Source organism: Martes martes, assembly GCF_963455335.1.
Source record: "Martes martes genome assembly, chromosome: 10".
Taxonomy (NCBI): domain Eukaryota; kingdom Metazoa; phylum Chordata; class Mammalia; order Carnivora; family Mustelidae; genus Martes; species Martes martes.
In genome coordinates, this window is record NC_137898.1 from 30658565 (window position 1) to 30678681 (window position 20117).

General features: G+C 40.6%; 1 protein-coding gene across 2 annotated transcripts; it reads right to left on the bottom strand.

Annotated features, from left to right (window-relative positions):
* Positions 1-402: 402 nt before the first annotated feature.
* DEPDC7 (DEP domain containing 7) lies at positions 403-19123 on the bottom strand. 2 transcript variants are annotated; one of them, XM_080817435.1, is made up of 10 exons: positions 18994-19123; positions 8888-9278; positions 6933-7060; positions 5912-6101; positions 4323-4534; positions 3439-3581; positions 2909-3034; positions 2724-2802; positions 2263-2403; positions 403-713 (listed from the first exon to the last, which is right to left on the bottom strand). In XM_080817435.1, the coding sequence occupies exons 1-10, from the start codon at positions 19064-19066 to the stop codon at positions 652-654; spliced, it is 1545 nt and encodes a 514-aa protein (XP_080673561.1). In that variant the 5' UTR covers positions 19067-19123; the 3' UTR covers positions 403-651. The 2 variants fall into 2 exon arrangements, with proteins under 2 accessions (XP_080673561.1, XP_080673562.1); XM_080817436.1 differs by lacking the exon at positions 403-713 and having other exon boundaries at positions 2083-2403.
* Between the last annotated feature and the right edge of the window lie 994 nt (positions 19124-20117).

A 20117-nucleotide genomic window follows, 5' to 3' on the forward strand; every position in this document is an offset into this window, starting at 1 on the left:
GCTTAGTCACTTAGCCATCAGGTGTCTAAGTGGGGCTGGGTCCCCAGTGGGAGATCATAGAAGAGTGGATGAGGGCACACAGCAAGCAGCTGGCAGTTCTAGTGATACAGGAGGGGTGCCCCCAGCATTCAGGGTAGCACAGGACCCCTACCTTTTAAAACTTTGACCATGCTTGCAGTAAACAGGATCAATTTTTCTTAAAACTTGATTCTACCCTTGCTTAGGAAGTTTGAGGTAAACTGATCTTGCTAGAATTTTCCATGAAATGATTGTTAGGATGCCACTAGGAACATGAATATAATCACTAGACGGTTAGTTCTGCTTCCCCTGAAGGAGAAGTGTTAGTTTTGTTTGCCAAATAATCATTCAATTATGTGCCAAGTAAAGGTTGCAAGTCAGAGTGTACACACAGTTGCTCTGTATTAATGTATTGTCTCTAGATTATTCTCAACCCTGACTACCTCTTGGAATCTCCTGCGGGGTGGGGTGGACAGGAGTTCTAAACGGATCATCTGAGACTGCAGGGGTGAAGCCAGGGAAGAACTGTTAAGCTTCCCCGGTGATTCGAGTGTGCAGCTGGGCAAGAACGACCTCCCCACTCTGAGTATGGTCTCCCCACACTTTCCGTAGTTTCTGCAAACTTCCTCACACTTAATTCACGAACCAGCTTATCTTCTCTTTTTCACGTAGGAAAGACAGCTGCTTTCCCTGGCCTATAAAAACAAAAATGGAAAACAAGAAAACCTGACAGTTATTCCCTGCTTTATTAGGAGGACTGGGATCACAGACACACTGGGGAGTCCTCAACTTTCTCCCATTGGAAGACTGTCAGTATCAGATGTTAGAAAATAAAAGACTGACATGCTAGCATTTTGGCGCATCTAAGTTTTCCCCACTGCTCTTTTAGGGTTTTGTTTTAAGGAATCTCTACACCCAATGTGGAGCTCAAATTCACAACCCTGAGATCAAGAGTCACACACTTTATCGTCTAAGCCAGCCAGGTGCCCCTCCCTACTTTTCCTTAAAAGTCTAAGTAGAAAAATTCAGTTTCCTTTTGATCTTTTGATTATTATATGGATGAATAGTTTAAAATTATATTATATTGCTTGTCTATTTATGAAATATATCTTGATAGTGCAGTTCCAAAATGATCATGACCTTGGATGAAAAGTTGAAGATTTTCACCAGTTCACAATAAGTACAGGATAGTAGAGAAACGTAAAAGATAGTACAGGCTTGCAATTAGCAAAATCCAGGCTGTGGAGAAACTCAAGAACTGACCAGGTTTATTTAATGAGAGAGGCAGAGAGAGAAGAGGAGGAGGAGAAAAGAGGAGGAGTTAAAACAACATACAGATTAAAAGAGACTTAAGAAGCACATTAAGCAATTGCAATTTAGGGACCTTAATGGATCCCTATTGGAATAAAGTGCCAAATCATTTGAGATCAGAAAATGTGACTATTGACTGCATATTTGTTGGTACTAAGGAACTGTGGATTTGTATGTACATCATGATACTGTGGTTATTTTTTTAATGTCCTTATCTTTTAGGCATGCATTCTGAAATTTAATAGATGAAGTGATATGATGTCTGAAGTTTGCTAGGGTGGGAGCAAGGAATGCATGGGGGTATAGATTAAATGAGATTGGCCCTGAGTTGCCACTTGTTGAAACTGGAAAATGAGTACAAGTTATTCTATTATTCTTTTCTCCCCCATTTTTATATATGTTTGACTTTTTCCACAATAAACTTTAAAAGATGTTGAAGTTTTTGAAATCATTAGGAGAGTTCAACTTCTGACTTGTCTACTGTTTATGGTAATTAGCAAATTCACTTTATCATAGCCTGAGTTTCTATCTTGCACCTTTAAGGAGTACCTCTCAGGGTAAAAACCACACTCCTATTAACTTGTAATTACAGACTTCCTTACTATTTAATACTTTGCTATGTAAACACTGCAATGTTGTATCATTAAATTCCTATGATGTTCTGTAAAGTACTGGGCACAGTACTACAAATCAGCTCACCTTAAAGAGGTCAATACTTAGCAATACACCATCTAAACTTTCAGACACGGAAGGTTATACAAAACATGTTTTATTAAGTACAATTTAATATTTAGAACATTTAAGATTACAAATGTGATTAGATATTTAGGATACATAATTTATTCTTAAAATACATAAGTTATATACAGACATTAAAAACTCAGTCTCCAAAATACTCAATAAAGATGTCTGGATGACACTTATAAAACTGACCTAGCAATTTTTTCTTCTCCTTGGCAGACAATTTTGAATCCTCATCAATAGTCTTTAGTAAATTCATTAGTTCATCCTTGGTTGTCTTCTGTGTATGGTCAGAATAATCACTTTGATCAATTCTCTGGCAATATATGTATCCTTTAAGTTTAAAAGTAAAAAGTTCAGTTAATCTTTTCCTCAGATTTAACAAAAAAAAAAAAAACAACAACACTATTTTTACATTTAAATTCTTATTCTCCAGTTTGTAAAATGCATTGAAGATGCTAAACACTGCTGAGTCTCTAACGCTGGTCAAGTTACCTTTTTGACATAAGGAGGCTTTCTGCTAAGTTTGGATAACTCCGAGGAGTTTAAAGTTTAGTTGAAATTGAAGTGCAACTACTTACAACAAAACACTTTCAAATAAACACTAGGGATTTACCTTTGGAAGATCATGAAAATTGTATTTCTCATATTACCTGTGTCTCTATTTGGATCTCTTCCTTTCTGAATGGCCATGAGCTTAACACTAACAATTTTATGTAGAGTTCCTGGAATCTTAACAAAAAAAGAGAGAGAGAGAAGGGACATAAGAGATTATCCAAATGATTTTAATACAGTTATCTACTACATAAACTCAATTTAACTACTTTCAGAATTTTACCTTAAAAACATCTTTTTGATGGTCCATTAAAAAGAGTACGAGAAGATCAGTTTTGCCTTTGGATAAATTTTTATTGTCAACGATCGCTTTTGAGAATATCCTTTTCACAACCATTCGGTTGTCACTCTATAAAAATAAAACAAAACATACCTAACAGTGTATTTAAAAGAATGAGTTTAATAGGGGCACCTGGGTGGCTCAGTGGGTTAAGCCTCTGCCTTCGGCTCAGGTCATGATCTCAGGGTCCTGGGATCGAGCTCTGCATCGGGCTCTCTGCTCAGCAGGGAGCCTGCTTCCCCGCCCCCTCTCTGCGGGTCTCTCTGCCTACTTGTGATCTCTCTCACTCTCTATCAAATAAATAAATAAATAAATAAATAAATAAAATGAGTTTAATAGAGGAGGCAATGTTGAATATTAATAGCCACTACTCATTTCAGCATACTTGATGCCAATGTGAAATGATTTGACAGTTGAGTCCTGTAAGTATTAAGACTACTCGAATACAATTCACATTTAGACAAAACACTTACTTCTTTCTGTAATTTAAATTCAGAAGGATGTGCTGCAACAGCCATGAAATACAGTAGTCTTCTAAATTCTTCTCTATTTTGGGAGTCCAGAAGCTTTAAAAAGAGCTGAGTGGCTTCTAATGCTATTTCAGTCTTCCCGTTCACTTCAGCCAAAAGAAAAAACTGCTTTTAATTTTGACCAAATATGACTATCAAAGGGAACAAAATTCAAGGTAAAGCTGAAACAAAACACTAAACTAACTCAAAACTATTTTCAAAAGCAAAACCAAATAAAACGACTAGGAATTACAATAAATGACCAATGCCAACCGTCAAGGCAGACTCCTAAATCCTTGTATAATCATTTTAGGATGTTAAATCAAGTTTTTGGCTTTGTAAATAAATCCCCAGCCTGCTTTTCATTAATCCAACACATTTCAAGGGTACACTATGTGTAAAGTAGTGATATATCCAACTCTACCTGAGAAAAATAGAAAGGAGTCTTTGAAACCCCCAATCTGTTTTCAACAAACCATGTGGAAGAGTCTGGCTCATTGGTGGTGGGGCAGAGTGTCTGCAACTTTGAAGACAATGAAGTGGGGGGAGTGGAGGCGTTGGTAGAGCCTTCTAAAGAAGAGAACTGCCACACTAGACCTATTAAACTTCCAGTGAATGAGGGCAGCTTTCTCCTGTGCCAACTATGAAGTTCCTGCCTAACTGCAGAGCTTGCTAAAGCCTCCTTCCAAGTGAGCCCTAGAAGTTTTGGAATAAACATACTTTCCATGGATTAATCCAGATCCACTTCGAGCTTGAAGTAGTGCCATTTTGGTTCATTTGGAGGATAATTAACTTTTTCCTGTTTCCTCCAAAAGACAAATTCCAGTATCCAATAAGATCTTACTTACCTAAGAGTTCCGCAATGCCATTATGAACATCAGATAAGTGATTTAACAGAGGTTCCCTACTACTGTAATATTTGCCAATGGCATCAAACAGAAGTTCTTTCACTAAGTCTATCCTCTCTGGTTGCTCAGGAAAGTTTCTGCTTATGTCCACCACCATCTGGTCTGGAAGGTACTCTAAGCAGTCAATTGCCGCAGAGAGCCATTCGTCTTCCCTATGGGGGAGAAGATAATTATTTTTTTAAAAATTATCTGAATTATTTTAAAAAGCAAGGAATAACAAACATACACACAGTACCTAATGTACTACCTCTTTCAAGTCTGCCATGAGGATAAATTTCCATAGACTTAGATATAGATATGTGTAATTCTTTTTAAAATACAGCTAGATCATGTATCACAGACAAAAAGTTTGGCTTCATAGATCTTCCTTTTTCTTCTTGAAGAGGAAACAGAAGCTATCCACTATAAGACAAACTGAAAAGGATATCAAAATTCAAACTCTACTCTCAAAATGCCACCTGGGTAACCTCAGAAAAGCACTGCCTTTCAAGAAACAGAATTCTAGAATAACTTCTAGTACTCAACTTGGTAATATGCACTATATATTTATATGTATTTTGTATACAGTTTTAAAAAAGAACAATCATGTGCTGTACTGCTAGGAATCAGGACAACAAATTCTGCCAGCACCCAGGGGCATTACTTCGGGCAGGTCATGTCAGCTTTCTGCACATCAGCTTCACCAAGGTCATTGTAAGATGCGGTGAGATGATCTCTAAGGTCACTTCTAGCACAATTTCTAACTCTGTATTTAAAATGTAAGGTAATTATAAAATGTTTTCATATGTTGCTTCAGGTTATAGAAATATGGGGCGCTTGGCTGGCTCAGTCGGTGGCTCATGCAACTCTTGATCTTGGAGTTGTGAGTTCAAGCCCTATAACAGGTGTAGAGATTACTTAAAAATAAAATCTTTAAAAACACTAGATTATAAAAATAGGATTTAAATTATTTCTTTTTTTTACAAGAATTATAGGTATGTGGGATGCCTGGGAAGCTCAGTCAGTTAAGTGTTCTAGACTCTTGATTTCAGCTCAGGTCATGATCTCAGGGTCATGGGACTGAACTCCACCTCGGGCTCCATGCTGAGGGCGGAGCCTGCTTAAGATTCTCTCTAGCTGGGGAGCCTGGGTGGATCAGTGGGTTAAAGCCTCTGCCTTCGGCTCAGATCATGATCCCAGGGTCCTAGGATGGAGCCCTGAATCGGGCTCTCTGCTCAGCGGGGAGCCTGCCTCCCCCCTCCCCCGCCTCCCCCACCACCCGCACCTGCCTCTCTGCCTACTTGTGATCTCTGTCAAATCAATCAATAAATAAATCTAATTTTAAAAATGAATATAAAAATAATGAAAATTACATCTCTGATTTTGACCAAGGTCATTTTGTTCTTCACTTTCCCAAGTCCTGATAATTATCAACTAATGCTTATCTGATGCTGTGGGTGGAAGAATGCAAAATATTATCTGAAAACCACCATCTATGACTTTTCCTACAAACACCCTCAAATTATTGAGACAGATGTATTTCCACATACTGAGAGTCACTGTAAGCCTTGAGGATCCCTCGATCCAGATAGTTACTGCTGTTGACCAAGTCAGGTTGCCTCTTAGGCTGAGGAACTTTAGATACAACCTCTTGCTGTTTGAGTAAGGAGTCAAGAAGTGGAAGGTCTACAAGCTGCAGTAGACGTCCAATTGTTTCTTCTTGCCATACTTCATTAATAACTACACAGGAAAAATAACAAAGTAAAAAGTAACAATATTTAGTAAATGCTCACCATGCTATTTGTCCAGGCAAGTCTAAGGTATAAATTTGTGGCAAAAGAAAAAAAAAAAAGAAAAGAAGAGAAAGAGGAAAAAAGAAGAGGAAAAAAAAAAGTCAATCTTATTTATGAAGTGGTTTCATAAAACAATTCAAGATTTGTTTAAAGTGTAGGAGAACAGACTTTGGACGACAGGAATTCTTTTCATTCTTTTACTGTAAAACCAATATGGCAGAGATAAGAGATCAAGTCATATAACATGTTAATAAGGACTTTGGAAGAAAGAATGATTCATTATTCCATCTGAAAACTGGTCTGAAACTATTGGCTCCAGATTATTCCACTCAGGGTTTCCACAACTGGGATGGGGGAGGGAAGGTGGAAATCGGTCATTAATCTACATTCCATTGCCACAGACAAGGAAGAACATAAGAGTTCTGTTTATGTTTTAATGTGATTTCAAAATTTTATTTAACCTAATAAAATGTTAGAGAAAGAAATATCTGAGAGCATATTTTAAATAAATAAAAATCTGCACGCAAAACACTGCAGATTTGAACCTCTGCCAGCTGATAGGACAAAAGTCAGTGTTCAAGAGTTGCAACACTGATCTATTTGTTAAAGATAATAGACCTCTGTTAAAACTTAATATAAACAGCTTTAATACACAGTGTACTCTTTCTTTGTGCTCTGGACATTTAAATTCTAATAAAGGTTAAGACTGAAAAGTTTTAAATAACTTATTTTATCTGAAGTTGGTCTTCTGTTTCTTACTTGTATCATCTTTACTTACCTTGTGGAGACAAGGTTGCAGAGATGTTTACAGGAGGGGAGTTAGTAGGCTTTAAACTCAGATTTTCCCACAGATCCTCTAAACTTGCTGATTTGATATCAGATGACTTAAATAATGCACCTGAATACCTAAAATGAATTTATTTTTTAAATTACTGTTTATTAGTAAGCCCAGAGAAATACTTTACTATCAGAGAGCTGAGTTTCTACAAAGTTCATGTATTTCAGAGCAAAAACACAACAAATGCAAATTCTAAGAGTAGAATACAAAAATATCCACCTTCTCTCTCAAGCCTAAATATACATATGCTAAATTTTCCTTTGAATATTCAGATTTAAGTAATTCGAGGACTAAAATTTTGATCTCCAATTTTAAAACATAATCTAACTTTAACAGCTTACTGTTTTTAATCACTCATCTCTATTTTGGGGGCATTTTTTGGTGGATAGGGCTCATCATTTTCCACATACAGACCTGTAATCCTTTATCCACAATTCTGAAACCCCAAAAGCTGTGAGAAATCTGAAGTTTATTCAGAACTCAGATGGTGACAAAACCTGTCCCGCCCGCATAGTCTTTATTTATCCCAGTTAGTATGACTATTTTGTTTACCACAGAAGTATTACTGCATTTGGTTACCAGATGCTCTCCCAGATCCATCTAGGAGGGCCATCTAATATATGGTCTATGTACAAAATTATCTTTTTAAAACCTCTGAAGTTCCAAATTTCTAAACGCACGTGCCTCCAATGGTTTCAGATAAAGAATGTGCACCTGCGTTTGGAAAGCAGTGATTTTGTCCTATCTTACCCTCATATTTCCGTCCTATATAGAGAGGTAAATGTTATCTTTTCTTTTCTTTCTAAAGATTTTATTTATTTATCTGACAGGCAGAGATCACAAGTAGGCAGAGAGGCAGGCAGAGAGAGAGGAGGAAGCAGGCTCCCCGCTGAGCAGAGAGCCCGATGCGGGGCTTGATCCCAGGACCCTGGGATCATGACCCGAGCCGAAGGCAGAGGCTTTAACCCATTAAGCCACCCAGGCGCCCCAAATGTTATCATTTTTTAAGTAGAGTGTTGAAAGTTAAGACATTAAGATATTTGAAACACTAAATAAACTAAATTTGATACATGATACATTAAAAATAACTAAAAGTTGGTAACACTAAAACTCTTTGGGTCAGATCTGAATTAGAAGAGCTTCAGTTACATGGTCACCTCTACAAAGTTTTGCTGAAAGAAATAAAAGGGAAACGTTTTATTTCATGACAAATAACCAAGTTAAAGTACTTATCACCAACACCCATTTCAAGCACTGGGCTCTACAGGTCTGTTCCCCAGTGTCCCTTGACATGATTCCTTCCTCCTGAGTGGAGCTCACTGTACCCTCATCTGCAGACGGCAATACTGCAGTAAATTCCTAACTGGCTCTCCCCAATAGGCTGTCCATATGGCTGCCAGGATGACCTTTCTAAGATACACTGTCATTTTCTGTGGTCTCAACATCTGTATGATTGATTGCAAACTCCTTATGTCATATGTCATATGAAATCCTCTGCATTCTGGGTCCCACGTACCTTTCATACTTCACATCTGCCATGTCCTGGATTCCAGTGATAACCCACTTGCCTCCCTTCCTTCCTTCTTCCCTCCCTTTTCTGTTGTCCTTTGTGTATAAACCCTCTAACATGTTTTTACACTGTGACTGTGAATTGAAGCAGGAAAAAAAAAAATCAAAATCTGTTGATTATTCTGCTAAATATAAAATATGAATAAGTAGGAATTCCAGGAGATACCAAATAGAAATTCACTGTAGTCTGTCAAATTTCCCCACAGACCCAGCCATTAGCCTAGTTTACAAAGTTTCCAAAAGAACATAACACCGGTCAGCCTCTCGCTAAAAAGTAAATGAAAGCCTGCCTATATCCCCAGGATAGTCCAACATTTCATACGAACCTGGAAGGCGAATATAGTTTATTCTCTTTGCCCGACTGACTGTCTTGGTTAGGTACAGTTGTGAATCTATAAAGGCTGCAACTACTATCTTCAAATGTAGGTTTCTTGTCTTTGCCGAAGACTTTGGTTGGAACTGCTTCAAATACTTTGTAGTCCATAAGTGCCTGACACACTCTCACCACTTTGGCCCGAGGAATATCCACGTCACCGAAATATTTGTTCTGAATTAGGTGAGAGAAAATGACATCCACAGCTTCTGAACCAACGAAGCAGTCATTGTGTCTTTTTAAATGGTGTCTTCGCCTCTTCACCTCCACCTGTGTTTGCAGAGTGTTTATAATGCTGCTCCACACATAGGTGGCTCCGAACGGTTTCTGGGCCACACTGAAACCTGCAATGGGAAAAACACAGAATAACCTTGTTGTTCATTGATAATCAGGTCCAAGCAATCCTTAAGCAAAAAGTGGCAATTTCCGAAGTTATTAATGAGGAGCAGTTATGAGGTCGGCTTGTTGCCCAACTTTTCATCAGTAGCGCCTACTGTATGCTGAACACTGTTCTATGGGCTAAGATACATCGGTGAGCAAAACAAAGTCCCCAGTCTCACAGACTTCTACTTTGTGGGAAGATACAGACAATATGAGCATTTTGGAATTTTGGACAAACGCTGGGGGCCGGAGGTGGGGGGAGGTAATAAAGCCGGGTGAGGAGGAGAACACTATTTTGGAGGGGATGTCTGGAAAGATCTGACAAGGTGGTATGTGAGCAGAAGCCAGAGTAAAACCAGGAAGCAGGCTGTGCAGATATCTGGGGAAAGGGCAGAGGGAGCAGGAAGAACAAAGGCCTGAGAAGCGAGTGTGCTTAGCCAGGAGATGAGGAACAAGGCCAACATGGCCTGAGTGGGTAACCAGAGAGAGAGCAGTAGGAAGTGAGATCAGAGGGGAGTGGAAATGGTCTTTGGGGTGGGGGAGTGCAGATCAAGTAGGTCCTTGCGGCAGTTACGAATCATATGGAAGGAACTCTATTAAGTGCCTCACATTTAGACCATTAGCAACGCTATGAGGCAGATATAATCTCTATTTGAGAAATGGAAAACAGATGCACAGAGGTTAAGTGTAACTTCCAGACATACCGTAAGAGGTGCTACTGGAATTTGGCTCATGGTCTGTACCATTTTAAAGCATTTATCGGTAAATAGGTAGATGGATAGTTATACACACACACACACACACACACACAAAAGAGTTGGAATAAACTAATATTTTTAAAGCTTCCTATTATGCAGGCTTAGAAGTTAAGTACTTTGTGCAGGGAAGACTGCTTTCTGCCCAAGAGGAGCTCGCAGCCTACCACAAAGAGAGGAAAAGCACAGAAACTGAGCAAGATTTTAGCAAAACAGAAAAGAAAGAAAACATGCTTTCAAAGAGTTATCACATTTTTCCTCATTGTAATAAATGGATATTTGGCAAAACTACAAAGAAAAGGAGAAACAATTAAGAGGAAAAAATGGACCTTAGTTTTAATAAGCTGATGGAACAGAGTCTAGCTAATCATCAGCTCGTTGGCCAGCTGGCTGGCTTGCTTTTTTTTTTTTTTAAAGATTTTATTTATTTATTTGACAGACAGATCACAAGTAGGCAGAGAGGCAGGCGGGTGGGGGGTTGGGGGGAGCAGGGAAGCAGGCTCCCGGCTGAGCAGAGAGCCTGATGCGGGGCTCGATCCCAGGACCCTGGGATCATGACCTGAGCCGAAGGCAGAGGCCTTAACCCACTGAGCCACCCAGGCACCCTGGCTTGCTCTCTTTTTTTACATAAACAGAGAGTATGCGTTTTTTGTGTGTTATGCCTTTCAGTGATCCTCGGAATACACAGTGGTTCTAATTTTTAAGCCCCCAATTTTGTTAAGTGTATTACTTCCTATATTTTTAGGATATTCTGACAGAGAAGTTGAAAACTTATTACTCCCCTTAAGGTCATGTAAAAAGGAAAACTATGCACCAGTACAAATATAAGGAATAAGGGGAGCTATAACCAAAGAAACTGCTACCTGAAACTACCTTCCTGCCTTTTTAGAGAAAACAGAATGTATAAGATGAAGGTAAAGTTGAGTTCCTGAAAGACATTAAAACTCCATTTAATGTGCTAGGGTCATAAATTTTAAGTAGGTCATTCAGAATTCATCTTTTATATTATAGTAAAAGAATCCCAGTGGGCCATCACACTGTATTCACTTATAGTGTCATTTCATAGCTACTAAAAATTTTAACATCTTCACTATGAAAATTACTAACATACACACAGGCATACACATAAAATCCTTTACTATTTGTATACTTCCTGTACCAAAAGTAGATGGATAATTTAACTATCTACCAATTATTATGTTGGTTTAAAATAATCAGCAAGACTTTTTTATTTTAAAATTCAAGATACTTCATAATCCAGTAACAAACAAAAAAGGCAGTAGTTGATGCTAGTTTTCCAAATATCACGTGAGCAGTTTTAAGGACTGAATTACGGAGAATCAATTTGATAAACCTCACTGGTAAGAGATTTACTACCGGCACAGTATTTAATATCTGCTCAACAGAGCCAGAATGGAGCATTTGATGAAATCTTAAAACCTGTCCAGCTCATTCCTGGTGTCTAGAACCCAGGAGTAGCTGCACTGTTTCCAGCCACAACAACTAAATAAAAGGAGTGTTCATAGTTAATATTCTTTTTTTTTTAAAGATTTTGTTTATTTATTTGACACAGAGAGAGAGAGAGATCACAAGTAGGCAGAGAGGGAGGCAGAGAGAGAGAGGGAGAAGCAGGCTCCCTGCTGAGCAGAGAACCTAATGTGGGGCTCGATCCTAGGACCCTGAGATCATGACCTGAGCCAAAAGCAGAGGCTTTAACCCACTGAGCCACCCAGGCGCCCTCATAGTTAATATTCTTAACTTCTTAAAATACTAGAGATTATAGCTGAGATTTAAATGAACTTAATGTCTGCTCTTTAGCCTTTCCAAATATTATTATTAATAACAACTCATGTTTGAGTACTTAAATATAACAAGCTCTGCCTTCTCTTGTCGAATCCTGATAAACTTTCTCTGAAATACTTATTAATAATCTTATTTTGAGGAAATCGAGGCTCATGAGTTAAACAAACCCAGTTTCACAGGTAGTAAATATATACTTTTTCTAGTCCTCAAATGTAAATATATTAAATCACCAGAGAGTTTTAGCATCAACTTTTCTTAAGATTTTATTTATTTGCCAGAGAGAGAGAGAGAGAGTACACACAAGCAGGCAGAGAGGCAGGCAGAGGCAGCGAGAGAAGCAGGCTCCCTGCCGAGCAAGGAACCCGATGCGGGACTCGATCCCAGGACCCTAGGACCATGACCTGAGCCGAAGGCAACGGCTTAACCAACTGAGCCACCCAGGCGTCCCATAGCATCAACTTTTCATTGAAGACTAGGATTAAGTGAAAGAGCTTTAAGTGAGCCAATGAGATTAGAAGAAACAAAAAACTTTAAGATTTGTGAGCCCCCCCCCCACCGCCAAAAAAAAAGATTGTGAACCCTTAACAAAGTTATTTAAAACAGCAGCTGTGGGCGTCTGGGTGGCTTAGTTGGTTAAGCACCTGCCTTCGGCTCAGACCATGATCTCAAGGTCCTGCATCAGGCTCCCTGATCAGTGGGGAGTCTGCTTCTCCCTCTCCTTTTGCCCCACCCCCAACTCATGCTCCCCCCAATATATAAATAAAACCTTAAAAAAAAAGCAGTCATTAAATAAACCAATAAATAAATAAATACCTTAGCCGGTAGTCCTAAAATAAAGTAGGATATCATAAATTCTGTAATACATACAAGCCACAGTACACAGGAGTAGGAGAGGAGAGGAAAGTAAGATTCAAACTTGTACAGATCAGAGGGCCTTTTAAGTAGCAGTGAAATAGACTTCTGGCTGGTAATAATATTAAATTTGAAACACCTCAGTCCTAAGAGCTGAGCTACAAGGAGATAAGTATAAAAATCCTAAAAATTAAGGCTGAGTCACTTACTAATTAGAGATCAACAAGACAACAGAAGGGGGTGGGAGGGAGGGGATACACAGCTTCAGCGACAAAGGCTAATCTTCAGAGGGGAAGTAAGAAGAATAAATTTCCGCATATTAACTTGCTGCTTAAATATGGGAAATCAGGAAGTTCTGCAGGTTGGATAACACAGTATAAAAGATTAAAGAACAGGTTAGAGCAGGATAGTAGGCACCTCTGAGCCACACAATGTTTCCAGAGTCCTCTAGGCATGATACAATTCAGCCCTTTCAGGTCCCCTCTGTTCTCACTGACCATTAATTCCCAACATTGCATCCTGGGATATTTCCCCTCAAGCATCACCACCCACAGACCCAAACCAGCTCATGTTCCTACAGATACTTTAATACATAACATACCCTGCACTTGACAAGTACATGTGCCAAAACCCACACCAGGATAACCTGTTTTTTTAATGCTGACTTCACCAGTTGAACATAGATCCCCCACATGCTGGTCTGAAACTTATTCATCATCATCGAAGAGTTGAAGTGAATATGGGTATAGCAGACCACGGCCCAGTGAGACAAATTACTGTGACTTCTGAACAGGATTCAAGAGACCAGAAGTAGACAAAGAGTGCTTTGTAAGTCTAGCATCAAATTTCAGCTTCAGCTTGTCCCCAGCCCTCACTTGCATATGAGCTAGACATTTCTTTAAAAGTCATCACTATCTAATTACTAGTGATGCTCACCTTAAACCAGGTGCCCCAGTCGGTTAAGCATCTGGCTCCTGATTTTGGCTCAGGTCATGAGCTCAGGGTTGAGAGATGGAACCCCACATGGGGCTCTGTGCTGGGCATGGAGCCTGCTTGAGATTCTCTCACCCTCTGCTCCTGCCCCAACCCACTCTCTCCCCCTTCTCTAAAATAAATAAATTAATAAAATCAGATTCAGCACTATCTGCATCTCGATAATTTCCTTTGGCCACGAATGTTCTAAAAGCATCATGATGAAAGGATCAAAGAGTCTAGAGATTAGCTGTGATGACCTTGGATAAGAGAATTAACCTCTATAGGTTGGTTTCTTCATTCACTGATACAAGAGCTGAACACTGTGTTTAAGGTTGGCTTCAGGTCTAAACATCTGATTATAGGATTTCAGAGACTGAAATTCTACCCATTTCCATTTAGATATGGACATTGAACACCACAGAAAATATGGTAAGAAATGAGGAATAGGAACAAATGTGACCTTATAAAAAACTTTTTGGAAGGTGGCCAAAAAGAGGCTCAGAAATTGTTTTACACTAGATCTATAACATACTGTGTTCATAAGCCCTATATAAATCTAGGCTAGTTAACATTCATTTTTCAAGCACTCATCTTTATTTGCTTGAAAGCAATACTTATCTTTCAAAACCAAGACCTGTCCTTTGCATGTATTTGAAATCTATCCAAAAAAGTTTACCAACCATAAAAAGAAGTTAAATTTCTGATACTGAACTCTGATATATATGTGTAATACTAATATCTTCCCTTCTACAAATACACACTAAATACTCAAGTTATTGAAATAATTCCCTAAAAGATCAAGTCATAAGGCAGACATATCAAGAAATTATACTTATTCAGAAGTTACAAAGGGATAATCAGCTTCAGCGATGATCTGCAGAACACACCTCTCACAGCCCTGCTGGTGAAACTGACCTAAGGGCAAAAACAATTCTATAGTCACTTCAAATTAGTAGGATTATTCGCCTCCTGAGAAGATCATACACACATTACAAAAGTGGATCCCAGTGCAAGGTAAACGCACAGAGAATTATGGAAAAAAAAAAAAAAAGCTACTTCTAAATGAACATGTAACAATCTCCTTTTCCTTCTTGGGCTTTAGAATGCCCCTACACCACAGGAAAAAAAAAAAAAAAAAGAATTCAGATAGCTCATGTTAGGCAATTTTCACAAAACTTGGACAGCAAGCTAATGCCTTTTTTTCAAATGTCCTTACAGTTTGCAAAAGTTCAAATTATTTAATTGCCTTATAGACTGCCTCACATAATAGATTTGGTTATTCAATACTTGTGAGTGGTAGATGATTGCCAACTACTAAAAATTTTAAAAGGAGGGTTAATGCAGTGGTTCTTAGTGAATGATTTTATAGTCACCTAGATACCTGGCAATGTCTGGAGCCATTCTTGGTTGTCCCAGGCTGAGGAAGGGGAAGTGCCACTGGCACTTAGTGAGCAGAGGGGCTAGGGACACTGCTAAACACAGGCCAGCCCCCACAACAGAGAAAATCTCAATAGTGCCCACAGTTCAGAAAGTGTGGGTTAACTGAATAGTATTAGGACATGAAAACTTGTGTTAATGCAGCAGGCACAGCGCTCTTTTCTGTGGATACAAAGAGTAAGACCAAAGCATGAGTTCTGGAGTCCCAGATACCTGAGTTCTATTCTTGGCCCCATCATTTACTAATAATGCAATCCTGGTGAAACAGCCTAACTTTTCTGTTGCAAAACAAGAGCTAGGTCCACTTCCCTCAGTTACTGTGAGGATCAAAGGAGACAATATATGCTAAGTGGCTACCATTAGTACCCAGCAATGAACAGACGTGTAACTCCAAACGCAGTGGGAAACTGTCACAATCTGGAAGAGCCTAAAGACTCAATGTAATATGATATCCCCTCCTTTTTGAAAAGATTTTAGTTTGACAGAGAGAGAGAGACAGCGAGAGAGGGAACACAAGCAGAGGGAGTGGGAGAGGGAGAATCAGGATCCCTGCTCTGCTCTGCAAGGAGCCTGATGTGCAGCTCCATCCCAGGACCCTGGGATCATGACCTGAGCCAAAGGTAGATGCTTAACCGACTGAGGCACACAGGAGCCCCTGTAATGTAATATCCTGAATGGGATCCCGGAACAGAAAAAGAACATTAGGCAAAAATTAATGAAATCTGAGTAAAGTATGGACTTCAGCTCATAAGTATGTGTTAACTTTGGTTCATTAATTGTGACAAACGTACTATACAAAGGTAAGATGTTAATAGTAAGGAAAAAATGAGTAAAGGGCAGATGGGAACTCTATATACCAACTTCATGACTTTTCTGTAAATCTAAATCTAAAATTCTAAAAGTTTATTTAAAAAGTAAAAAGAAAAGGGAAGGTATCTTACTTCTTCCCTCCTCTGAACTAGGGGGACAGTCTCTACCTTCAGAGTTTATTCTTTAACTATTCATACCACCTAAGGATGTCAGGCTTTAAACAGAATTCAATAAATAAAGGCTGCCAGTAGATTAAGATAAGATGTGTCACATACCAGAGGATTTAACTCTTCATCAGAAAATAATAAATAAATCCTAAGTCATTTAGTGGCTCAGTCAGTTGAGCATCTGCCTTCAGCTCCAGTTGTGATCCTGGGTCCTGAGATAGGCTCCAAGTTGGTCGCTCAGCAGGAGGCCTGCTTCTCCCACTCCCTGTGCTCCTCTCCCCATTCATGCTCGCTCTCTCACGCTCTCTCTCTCCCTCTCAAATAAATAAAAATTTTTTAAAAAATCCTAAGTCAGGGGCACCTGGGTGGCTCAGTGGGTTAAAGCCTCTGCCTTCGGCTCAGGTCACGATCCCAGGGTCCTGGGATCGAGCCCCGCATCGGGCTCTCTGCTCAGCAGGGAGCCTGCTTCCCCCTCTATCTCTGCCTGCCTCTCTGCCTGCTTGTGATCTCTCTCTGTGTCAAATAAATAAATAAAATCTTTAAAAAAAATTAAAAAAAAATCCTAAGTCATTTAGGATTAAAGAGAATTTTAAGAATTATTTTTTTTTCCCAAGAGGTCTTAAAACATTACTCAGAACTCCCAAGACAAAAGAAAAGAACTAATCTACTGGACATTAACTGAAACCTTATGAAAAGAGATAAATGTAGAGAACTGAGATTTGGGTGTTCAAATAGGCAGCTGTGACTGAGTGGGGAAAACCTGCTAGACGCAGATACCAATATGCAATGCTTTTACTGTATATTGGTTTTGGTAGTCCAAAGTTTGTTTTCCTCTTGTGTGGTATTAGAGATGTCAGGCTAAACCTGAGACTGCCTCTAAAAAGAAGGCTGCAAGTAGGTAAAGGATGTAAAAGAAATCTTTTCTAATAAGAACAATTTTAAAACAGGCTAAGAGAAGTATCCACAAAAGTAGGCATTGGCCCCTACTTTAATTGAGACAGATTAATGAGACAGCATATGGGAAGTACTTTGAGCTCCCTAGAAAAGTGATACCAGGTGAATTCAAAGAATTAGGTTACAGTATGAAGGGATAACAGGATAACACACCACTTTCTTGTCTATATTGAAAGGCAAATATCTTCAAATAACGTGCTGATGGCTAGCTTATAGCATTCATTTCTTCTACATAAATCAGGACCCCTGATCACTACAGCTCCTTTAGGTGTGGAAAGAGTATTCCGTAGAGAATGAAGAGTACAAAGCTGCTTGCAGCACACAGAAAGCCAGTTGCAAGGAACCAAGAAGCACAGGCTCCTATTACTGTGCTCCCTGGGACTGTGACAGGGAACTAAAGGGTGGAAGAGGGATTAACAAATGCTAACAGGTAGGGTTCCAACTCTAGCAAGCAAAACAAATGAGAAAAGGCAGTGGGCCCTTCTCTGCCCACTGCACCTGCCAGGCAGGAAACTGGTCTTTTTCTTGGGTTTAGATCTGCTTACCAGCACCTCAGCTCTTCCCTCAGAGAGTCGCCTACTTAATTTTGAAGATACATACTCCCTTATGCCATCTAAGAACCTGTTCACAAATGCCCAAAGCTCAGAACTGGTATTTCAGCTGTTAGAGAAGACAGGGCGCTACGGTTCTAATCACTTAAAAGTTGGCAATTGCTTTCACTCAGAAAGTAAGCCTAAAGATTTCCCAAGACTGTTTCCAATTTTGAATTCTCAAATGATGAATGAATCCCTTCTCTTCACAATGTAAAACAAAGAGAAATTCTGAATGTAGCCATCATATGCTTATCTGATCCTTTAAATTGGTGGAGAAAAGGTCAATATTATGATTGTTCTTAGAAAAGTAGCTCTCTATCACAATTTATTGGCATTTTGAAGATTAAAAGGAGCATTAGTAATTGTAAGTCGACACAAGACTGGAACCATTGAGATGCACCCAAATGACCTGAGTCAATTCAATGACTACTGTCATCTTGAGGAAGGAGTCAATTTCACTAGTAGGTATTTTCCAAAGGAAACGTTTTTGCCCGATAGGGAACCTATAACACCCCACACAGCAGATACAGAAAGGGAGAAAGTTGTATCTGCTCTAGAAAGAAAGAAAGAAAGAAAGAAAGAAAGAAAGAGGCTGTGTTGTGTGAATATCTTTATTTACTGAGTTGTAATATGCTAGGATCAGAATTTTAGAATTGATTATCCCTTCCGTTCGTTTGGATATTCAAAGAAAGCAAAAGGCTAAGCACGCTATCCCCAAAGATATGATTAAGCTGGTGGCAGAATTCACCAACGTCTCTCCTAATGTCATATAACCATTAAAAAAAAAAAAAAGTTCAAAACTTCTATTCACTGAAATACTCCTTATCCAGAAAATTTAACAAATAAATACATTTTAGGCCAAGTTCCTTCCCATCAAACAAAATACACTCATCACTCCCAGGAAGTCTGGAGAACAGAGTGGGCGAGAGAGGCGCTCGGTCCCTGGCCATATTGTGGGGTCGAGGTTCGTGCTTGAGACAGAAGGCTAAGAGCCCTCCAGGTCCGGAGATACTCGCTACGCGTAACGCCGTGGAGCCTGTCTGGAGACCGAGAGCGCCTGGCACGCAGCGGGCCACTGAGGAGCGCGCGGCGAAGTTCAAGTTGGGGAACTAAGTAAAAAGCTGGGCTGTGAGGGCGGCGGGGTCTGCCGGCCGAAGCCCACCCGCCGGAGAGGGATCCAATTCGCCGACACTGAGAGGTACCCGCCCGAGTGGTTACAGCGGCGCCGACCCGCTGGACCCGGCGGGGTCCCGGTCCAGCGCGAGAACCGCACCCTGAGCCCCTCTCCCCCATGGCCCCCCCACGCCCCGGACAGGGGTCCTCAGCACCTACCCGGAGGCCTCTGCGCTGGGCTTTGGAGAGCCGACAGGTTCAGCGCCGCCGCCTTCTCCCGCACGGTAGCCATGGACGTGGCTGCCAGGTCGCCAGCGCCACCGACTGCGGCACCGCAGAGTCGGCGCCCGCCCCTCGGCAGCCAGTTAACTGGCCCGGGGCGGGGCTGCCGTCAGGTCCCGCCCCCGCCCCGCCCCGCCCCGCCCCGCCCCGGGCGCCGCGCGCGACGGATCACGTGGCTGTCGAAGAAGCGTGTAACCTGCCGCCCGAGGGCCGGGAAAAGGTGCGGCCTCCGCGGTCCCTGACTGCGCTACTCACTTGCGATGTGGGAGATAGCCAAGCAGAGGGCATTTCGGTGTGGGCCGCGTGACTGGCGCCGACACCTACGCGACCCGCTTCCCGGTTGCTCCGCGTCTCCTAAGCGCGGGCAGCAGTTAGCGCCCGGTAGGCGCAGCCCACCTGGGTGCAAACCATGTCCCGCCGTTGATTAGTTCTGGGACGCCGCAAGTGGCTTAACTGCTTTGTGCCTCAGGGCCCTCACCTGTGGCGTGGGGTTTGTTTTTTTTTTTTTTTTTTTCTTTTTAAGTGGGCTCCACACCCAGCTTGGACTCCCAGGGGGTCTTGAACTCAGGACTCTGTGATCAAGACCTGAGCTGAAACTGAGTCCGAAGCTTAAAAGACGGAGTCACACACACCCCCTTCCTGCGCGCTTGGAGTGGAGTTTGTTGTTGTTGGGGGTTTTTTGTTGTTGGTTTTGTTTTTTGAAGATTTTATTTATTTGAGAGAGTGAGAGCAGAGCTTGGAGCAGAGGGAGAGGGAGATAATGTCGAGCAGATTCTGGGCTGGGTGCAGAGCCCATCCCGGGACCCCAAGATCATGACCTGAGCAGAAACCAAGAGTGGGAAACTTAACCAGTTGAGCCACTGGGGTACCCCTGGTGTGGAGTTTTTTTAAGGAAGATTACACAAGTTAATTCATGTTCAGAATTTTAGTAGCTTTTTCTAAAAGTTAATGCTTAAAATTATGTCATCATGACAAATGCACCGAGTTTTTCACGCACCCCTCCCTGTAAAAAAACAAACAAATCTTTATCTGGCCCAGGAGAGCAATGTCTAGAGGTCATG

Bases quoted from the DNA above. Each gene is read 5' to 3' on its own strand.
- DEPDC7 (XM_080817435.1), bottom strand. From the start codon at position 19,066: ATGGCTACCGTGCGGGAGAAGGCGGCGGCGCTGAACCTGTCGGCTCTC. The intron at 9,279-18,993 runs GTAGGTGCTGAG...TTCCCATTGCAG, and splicing joins CCCAGCGCAGAGGCCTCCGG to GTTTCAGTGTGGCCCAGAAA. The intron at 3,035-3,438 runs GTAAGTGTTTTG...TTATTTTTATAG, and splicing joins AATTTAAATTACAGAAAGAA to AGTGACAACCGAATGGTTGT.